This window comes from Cariama cristata, unplaced genomic scaffold (genome assembly GCF_000690535.1).
Source record: "Cariama cristata isolate BGI_N322 unplaced genomic scaffold, ASM69053v1 scaffold7671, whole genome shotgun sequence".
NCBI lineage: Eukaryota > Metazoa > Chordata > Aves > Cariamiformes > Cariamidae > Cariama > Cariama cristata.
In genome coordinates this window covers 25,334-34,236 of record NW_009598607.1, presented here as the reverse complement: position 1 = coordinate 34,236, position 8,903 = coordinate 25,334, and the positions used below count along the sequence as shown (strand labels likewise).

General features: G+C 42.0%; 1 protein-coding gene across 1 annotated transcript; it reads left to right on the top strand.

The window, feature by feature from the left end:
- Positions 1 to 18: 18 nt before the first annotated feature.
- On the top strand, positions 19 to 5,606 carry NDUFAF7 (NADH dehydrogenase (ubiquinone) complex I, assembly factor 7; the record flags this gene model as incomplete). The annotated part of the gene is made up of 8 exons (XM_009709352.1): positions 19 to 108; positions 861 to 971; positions 1,961 to 2,171; positions 2,669 to 2,727; positions 3,463 to 3,576; positions 4,368 to 4,506; positions 4,811 to 5,010; positions 5,394 to 5,606. Coding segments are annotated over 8 exons (1,137 nt in total), but the record flags the coding sequence as incomplete, so codon positions are not given.
- Between the last annotated feature and the right edge of the window lie 3,297 nt (positions 5,607 to 8,903).

The following is an 8,903-nucleotide window of genomic DNA, read 5'->3' as shown; positions in this document are numbered from 1 at the left end:
GGGCCCCCGGCCCTCTGCCCCCCGCAGGGTTACTATACGCGCCGCGGCGGCATCGGCGAAAGCGGGGATTTCATCACCTCACCTGAAATAAGTCAGGTGTTTGGAGAGGTAAGGCGTAGTCTCTGGTGTCTTAAGTAACGGGGTTTTCATTCTTTAGCTACGCGGGGTCGGCGGCGATTTCCAGGCCTGTGCTCGCGTATGTTACCGATGTCAAAACACTTGAACAGCAATGGTTAGCTTCAAGTTACTTCCCAAAAGAAGACTTGTTTTGGAGGAGGAGGGGGTGTTTTGTTTTTCTGGAAGATCAGGGAGTCCTTTCCTGTATTCTAGTCTGGGACACTGTCTGTGCTCAGTACTGCTCATTTTCCTATACACCTTGTTTGTAAATAAGAAGAGTTATGGTAGTTTCCCAATGTGAAAACTCTACTCAAAAGTAATTTTCAGATTTTGGTCTGGTTCGCTCTGCTTTGTGTATCGTTTCCAGTAGCGAAAACCGGCTAAACACTGTCCTCGGTGACGCTCTGGTAAACGCGGTGTCATGAGGAACGGTTGGGAGGCAGTTGGGCAGTGACCGGCAATTTAGTCTTAAGTAAAAATTCTTGCTTCAGCAGAAAGAGTCCCACACGTTTACTGATGGAGAGTTGCTTCTGCTGGGCTGACAGCAAACAATCACCGGTGTTAACTTTGCCCTCTTCCCTTTAAATGTTATGTATCAGAATGATTTTTCTTAACTTTAAAATACAGAGAGAGACTATTGCCATAGTATCTTAGTTATTATCAGACAAAAGGCAGATAGCGCTTTCCACAAGTTCTGCAAGTTATTGCTGTAACTTGTTGTTTGTGTTGTTTCTCACTGTCAGTTAATCGGACTATGGTGTATTAGCGAGTGGATAGCCACGGGCAAACCCCAGGCGTTCCAGCTGGTGGAACTGGGCCCAGGGAGGGGCACTCTTACTGACGATATGTTACGGGTAGGTGAAAACTAATACTAATATTATTTCTGGCTTTATTGCATGGCTTCTCTGAAATCTGAAGGAATGATGCTTTGCTGTTGGAGTCTAACCTTCCCTAGTAACAAACTCATTTCAGTCAGGAGACTTGCAGCGTAGACTCTAATTAAAAATCTGTGCACGTTTCTGAGACCAGGTCTCTCAGCTGCAAGCCGAACATGGGCCAGCGTGTGCGCACTGCACAGACACGCACGTAATCTTTCAAACACTACCTGATAGAAGGGGAGGGCGGGAATATTCCATCACAAATTATTTGTGTATAGGAAAGTGTTACCCAAACTGAAAACCATTTCGGAGGGTGCTGCGGTGTGTAACTGGGAGGACGCGGGGGAGGACAGTGATGCAGGAGTGAGGTTGGGTCAGTTCCTTTGGGGGTTTAAGGGGCTTACTTCTTCTGAGTTAACCCGTTGTGCTCAATCCTGCTTGCATGGCCGTCTATTAGTTAAAATACTAGTGATTCAAAAAACAGATCGCTAATGGGATTTGGTACCTCAGAGGAACTTTTATTCTATTTACATGTATTAATGAAAAAACTGTAATAAGCACAGTGAAATGTAGGATATTGAGCACTTTTGTTTATGGTGTCTGGGAAAATGGAACCATTTTCTCCTAATGCTAAACCCTCTGCAGGTCTTAGAGGAGCTACTGACTCTCAGGCTATTACTATTCTAAATTAGCATTTCACGCTGTTGTCCTTACAATTACATAATGTGTGCTGTATTTTGCCAACTTTGTTAGAAGCATAGCAGCTTTTATTAAAATCGATGAAGAAATTCCTGCTTCCTTCTGGAGGAGGAAGATGCAGTCTCTTTCGCTGAGACTATTTTGTTAAATGAAAGCCAACTACATCTTTTATCTGGAATATAAATAATGAGATTAAAGGTTAATTCTTAAACCTTTAACGTATACAGCACATGCCTGTGCCTAATAGAATTCATCTGCCTTTATAGGTCTTCAACCAGCTTCCCTCTGTACTTAGTAAATGTGATGTCTCTGTTCATCTGGTAGAAGTGAGTCCCAAACTCAGCGAGATCCAAGCGCTGACACTGACAGGAGGGAAGGTGCAGTCGAACCCCGAGGACAAGTCTGCTTACATGAAAGGCATTAGCAAGACGGGACTTCCCATTTTCTGGTACAGAGACATTCAAGATGTGCCACCAGGTAAGGTGCTTGAACGTCCTCTTGTTACAGGGATGGCGTCCTTCCTCCATTTGCAGCTTTTGATAACGAGGACATCTCTGCTAGCCTTCATAATGGATAGAGAAGTAGTTAATAGACATATTTGTTCTTACTTCTTGTATGAGTCTGAGGCAGGATCTTGACTCATTTTCATAACTGCCACCTATTCTGACTACCTTCATTTTGGGCTAACTACCCCATTTCATATATTCTGACTTTTTCTTTTCATGGGAAACCATATACTGGCTTTGCCTGAATCTCCTTTCATGAGATACCCACCTAAAATTCATGGACTGGAAGCTAGAGCTAGCTGTAGAAATGCTGTCTTTGATGTATCCAAGCTGGAAGTAATGATGATTATTTCACAACCACGTTAAGTAGCCTAATTCATTAAAAATCATAAAGCCATTTTAATTTTCAACTGGAAGCTGATACAGAAGCGTTAATAATTTAATGCATTCTCTTTTACCTTCCCACAGGTTACAGCTTTTACCTAGCACATGAGTTTTTTGATGCCTTGCCAATACATAAGTTTCAGGTATAGCAAGAAGACTGTTGTAATTGTGACCATCTGCTTGAATACTTTTCTCTTTGAGAAAGAATAGAATTAGGGTGCCAAACTAGACACGTGCATTGTCTCTGGTGATAAAATACTTCTAACTGAATTTGGACAAATAAGGCTTAATTTAGCTGGTAACTAAAATTAGTACTTGTTCTCAAATGGAAAAAAACTTACAGCAAGCTAAAGATTTCTTTCTGCTGAGGTAAGCCTCAAGTTTTTTTATTTCTTGTGCTACATTAATCAAGTTTTTAATTTCCACATTATTTTATGTACCACTACTAACAAAGCCTGAAGGGCTTTCATTTGAATGGTAAAGAGAATAGCAAGAGAGAGGCTGGTTAAGATTCAGAAGAAACTTTCAACTTCAATTTGGTAATTAGTTTATGAAAATCTCTGGTAGAATAAAATATTTTATGTTGCTAAGTTAAACATTGCGCTGTCAACAGCGGAGGCAGCATTTTTTGTAACAGCATCATTCGTTCCTTTTAAGTATAATTAAACCTGTGTTTGTTGACTCTGCTGACGAATGTCTACCACAAGCTTTTTCCAAGGCAGTTACTGGAGTTAAATAGGAATCAATAATTGTTGTTAATAGCATATTATGTTCTTAAAGCGTTTGAGAAAATGCTTGACAGATTAGTTCAATCAAATAAACAAGATACTGTTGTACCCGTTAGAGTGTAAAATGAGTACTTTTGGTTCATTAAACAGAGAACAGAGAAAGGCTGGCGGGAAGTGTTGGTTGATATAGATCCAGAAGTTCCTGACCAGCTGCGCTTTGTCCTGTCACCATCCAGTACGCCTGCAACAGAAAACTTTATTCAGGTAAGGTTATGCCTACCAGAGGTTGTGCTTACCTCTTTACTGACTCTTGCAAGTACATTTACTGCTTCGCAGTTACTTTGACAGCAAGAGGAGGGCTCTCAGTCTATAAATGAGTAAATACAGCTTAACCATTTCCATTCTGCAAAGCTTCCACAAGCACTTAACTTTGTACGCTGTGAAAATACAGCACAGAAATAAACAACGCACATCAAATTTTGCAAAATCAGAGCTTGAACAGACAAAACACTTCAGAGTAAACTGAGGTGGCGAGTGACTGGGAGTTCTGTGTTGCACATCTCGCATCACCATCTCGACAGTGGCCCTGCCTAAGCCAGGCTATCAACCTGCTGTGTACGTACGTGCAGCTGGGCACTCCTGTGCTGTACTGACCTTCAAGGGAAAGTGTCTAACACTCTCTTTTTTCCTAAAGTTCACTGGATTCTTAAAGTTACAAAATGAGGGAGTTAAGATTAAAACCAACTACGAAGTTTCGCACAGAAAGGCCTTTTTGAAGGGTGTGTGCAGCTGAAGAGCTATTTTCATTCTTTCAGTACCACAGTAATGCAGTTTCACCTGATTCAGGTATTCTTACATCTCAGAAAAATTTTCATTTCAGTCGACTGTAAGTTATAGAAGAGATGACTGAAATCCAGCACTTGAAAAAACACTAATTGAAAGTGACGGTTAGCAAAAACTAGCTCAAGCTCTAGAAGAGGCCTCTGTTCCCCCATGAAGTGCCCTGTCCTTGTTTGCTAATACACAGGTGTTTTGATCTTTGAACTCTGCACTAGCCTGAAGAAACGAGAGATCACGTGGAAGTATGTCCTGAGGCTGGTGTCATCGTTCAGAGGCTTGCCTGTCGTATAGAAAAGGATGGTGGGGCTGCGCTGGTTGCTGATTATGGTCATGATGGAACCAAAACTGACTTATGTATCATAAGTCCTTTACCCTGAAATAATAAGCCAAAATACTCTGTTATCTTTTATTTGCCACTTGGATCATTAGATTCTCGTAAGAGAAAGGTCTTGGGTGGACATAATAGCAAAAACCACATTATGCTGCAATTGTAGAACTGAGTGTTTTGAGTTCTTATTTAATCGGTGTTCATAAGGGTTTCTGTCAGACAAAGGATAGTCTGAGCCCTTGCTACATTTATCTCAAAGTATAATTTGCTGTTCTCACCCCTCACACGCACAACTTGGTCTCTGCTATGGTAGCCAGGAGTACAGCTGAGTCCAGTCTTCCAATTTCATTTTTCAGGGTTTCCGGAATCACAAACTCCACGATGTGCTGACAGCTCCAGGTACAGCAGACCTGACAGCAGATGTTGATTTCAGCTATCTTCGAAAGATGACACAGGGAAGAACAGCCACATTAGGCCCCATAAAACAGCGGGAGTTTTTAAAAAACATGGGCATTGACCTCCGATTGCAGGTATGACAGCGTTTACAGCGACATAAACTCTCCTAATCCACAAGGAATACTCTTAAGCAGCTGGAGAGTTTTCTTTTAAAATCTGATTTTAAAAGAAAGTTGTTCAAAACAACATCTAGGTGTGAGATCAAAGACTTGCTTCTCCTAGACATAAGTTACTCTGGATCCCTCAAAGTAAACTGATTGTATTACATTTAGGAGTATTTAATGCAAAACTTTGCTACACACATCAATATATGAGCTCCACTAGGGATCTCACCAGTTCTGCTGAACGTTGTGGCACTGTGAGGTTGGTGTAAGTGAAAAGGATGCAACCCAAGACTGCAGGTATGAGGGAATTTATAGGAAAGCAGGAAGGGCCATAAACCTACTTTTTTTTTTAGGTGCTCTTGCAGAACTCGGGTGACACAGCAACTCACGAGCAGTTACTTCACAGCTATGATATGCTGATGAATCCCAAGAAGATGGGGGACTGCTTCCACTTTTTTGCCCTGCTGCCGCACCACAGACTTGTACGTCCTGACAAGAAACATAAGCCAGAATCAAAGTCTCCCTTACTGCCTGTTGCTGGATTTGCTGAACTCTCACTGCAGTGATTTCAAATGCTATAGCAAAATGTCTGATAGTAGTAGCTTTCTATAGCAACTTATTAAATTAAAAAAAAAAATTTAAAGGGATGGAGTCCTGCATTTTATGGCTTCACATACTAAACGTTTTGCAATAATGTAATCAGCAGATAGCTGCATACGCTGTAAGGTAAGAACTAAATGTTTTGATTTATCTTTGAACTGAAAGCACATGAAATGTCACATTACTTCCCCAGGCAATTTTCTCACACCAATCTACGCTCCAGGGCCTAGCCACGTTTTGGCAGGGAGTGCTATTTCAGAGTAAATCTGGTGGAGCACACTAAACCTGCTGACTGACCTCCTCGGAGCAGCGGAACTGTAGAAGGTGTAGCAGCAGAGGTGTAGAAATCAAACACTGCACGTACAGAAACCACCATACAGAGAGCAGATAACAAACAGTGTTTCAGGGCTCTTAGGACAGAGCCAAATGAAGTATTTACTAATGGAATCAAGTTAAAAACTTGTCAATAACAAACAGATGTGCTAAGGAGACTTTACATGTGCTCAGCTTCGGTACTTGCTTAAATCACAAGATGCCTTGACATTTTGGAAGATATTTTTATAAAGAGAATGGTGACAGCAGCCATGCAGAAAGAGTTATTAGTTCCCAAGTACCTGCCAACAGAATTCCCAGAGCAGGGCATAGCTAATAAAAAATCCCCAAAGAAGTAAGCAGAAAGAGCCATTTACTTCTCAGAACATTTGACTGGAGAGGTAATTCATCTAAATAAAAAGAACAAGTGTGATAGGGAAATAAATTTTATTTTCAAGCTTATCAGAGGATATTTACAAATAATGGGATGTATAAAAATATAAAAGTACTTGACAGTGTCCTTTTGAGGCTATAAATTTTACAGGAGCTTTTTTCTAGCATCATCATAGCACTATTTCTTGAACAAATGCAACTTAATTCACCTAGGGATAAGAATATTAACCACTGTAACCTACTGCTGTCAAAGTTTGCAGTAAATGTAGAAAAAGGGAATAAAAAACTCAGCTATTTTTACTACTCTGAAGAAAGTTTACTCCTAATGTTATGTCTGATTTTTTTGGTTCCTTGACTATTAGCTGCTTGTGGCTTCTATTGTCTGGGCCCAGAAGTCTGCATACATGGTCAGGCAATCTCCTCCAAAGGCCAACAGCATTATTCTGGGGATTTTTTTTGTTTGTTTTGGTTTTTTTTTTTTTTACAACTTGGAGAATAAATAGCTCATATAGTATTCTGGAGCAGAGCAGACTTCACGGGGAGAGACACCAGCCAGGTCTTCTACTTCACTGTTGTCCCCTCCTTCATCTACTCCTATTGTGCTTTTTCACATGACTGAGCTGGCTTTATTTCCTCCCTTAAACCAACACAAACAAAAAAAAGCAGCCCACAGGAAAACCTGAAGTGACAGCTCAAATATAAAATCTGAAGTTTAAAACCAGACTGTGTCTACGTTATTACAGTTGGGATGGAAGATGGCATTGGCTTCGCTGAAATTTGGTCACTTGAGCAGCGGAAGTTGAAAAAAAAAAAAGGAAAAAAAAAAGAAAAAAGGTACTGCTTCCCTTGCCTGGGCAAACACCAGACTACCAACTTCATAGGTGATTGTTCTGGTTCCAAAGACAAAAAAGAGTGCCTCGCTGAAGAATCGCTCCTAAAACCTGCCATAACAGGAGGGCAAGGTTAAGGGGACAAATTCCGCCCCTTCCAAATTCCTCTGCCCCGACCCCCAGCGTAGGAGCGGCGGGGGCTGCCACCAGGCAAGTCCCCTGCACAGACCTGAGAAAAGCACCTGCTAGGAGGGAGGACGCGTGGTGGTCGGAAGGGCTGAACGGCTCTGCTTGCTGCTGGCTGCAGGGAACTCCACACAGACCGCACCACCCTTTTGTCGAAGGCTTGGTGTATCCTAACGGGGAAGGCAGAGTTCAGCCTTTACCAACTTGGACACCTACAAAACACCGTGGCCGTTAGGTTAAGGGCAGCAGGGAAGGAGAAGGTGGGCTAAAGCCCCAGACCTACCTGTGGGGACACACTTCGGCAACTGCCGCTGACTTTACTGCCAGGTCGCTGCAAGCAGCTGCCAGCCCTGAAATAACCTTGTAAAAATTTACGTGTATAAAACAACTTACAAGAAGTCTGCTCACCTGCTTCCTTACCTGAATAACAAGAGCAGAAAAAAAAAATACCTATCTACAGACACACACACACAAAAAAAAAATCTTTGTAGGAGAAAGAGGAAATACCCCAAAGCCTCTGCCTGACATTGCAGTTCAAGCCTGTATCAGTCTTTTAAAAACTCTTTCCAAGCAAGCCCCAGTTAAGCGGCTCAGCCCATCAGGGATAGGTACAGCCGTTCAGCACCTTCCAGCGGCACAGTGCTGTTAGCCCACACAAACAGAGAGATTTCACCTTTTCCATTTTTTAAAAATGGGACAAAAAAAAAACAAACCTCTTCCATTTGCATTTAGCATTCATGCCCTCAAACTTCTTTGAACTACCATGAACTTTTAACCGTTATGCTGTCCTCGGAGGGAATCATTTCTAAAGCAGGCTGCTGCTTCCTCCCTATCATGCCCCAAGTCCAGCAAGTGGTTGGGAATCCATCAAGTGGGGCATCTGCATGAAAAACTGCATTAGGGGTTGGTTTTGGACTCTTCGTTCCACCCAAACAACAACGCTGAGCAGAGTAAAGAGGAGGGGACGGGCTGCAGGTTAAGGTCAGGAGGCAAAGCCCTCTCTCCTACAGTCCAGCTGCCCTGGCAGAAGCAACAGGTGATTTGATACCCACTGTTACTCCTAAGTTTTGAGCAGAGTTAAGACACGAGCTAGCAGGCTACAAACTACTCCTGATGTCAGTCCAGGGAACCTTAAAAAAATGTAGAAAAGTACTAGAAAAATTTAAAAATCTAATCACTCGCAACAGAAGAAAGCTGCATATATTTTTCCCTATTCTTCCACATCCTTCTGCTAGAAGCTGTTTTTCCAGAGTGAAAGGATATGCTACATCAAGTCTTGTGTGCTCTCTGTGCATTACTTGTGTAGTTTTAAGGCAAAACGCCTTTGGTGTGTATCAAGGACATGTGCCAGCCTTGCACAGCACCACACTGTTGTGGCTTATTGCTCTGTTGTAACAAACAAAAATAGCGTAGCTTTGATTGTCATCTCTTTAGATTGTCAGCCAGCATTTCGAGAGGCATGTAAGAAGTTATGGGCTTTTCTTGGGTTTTGAGTATCTGCAAAAAGTTCAATTAGGGCAAAGACACACGCATTTAACTGTC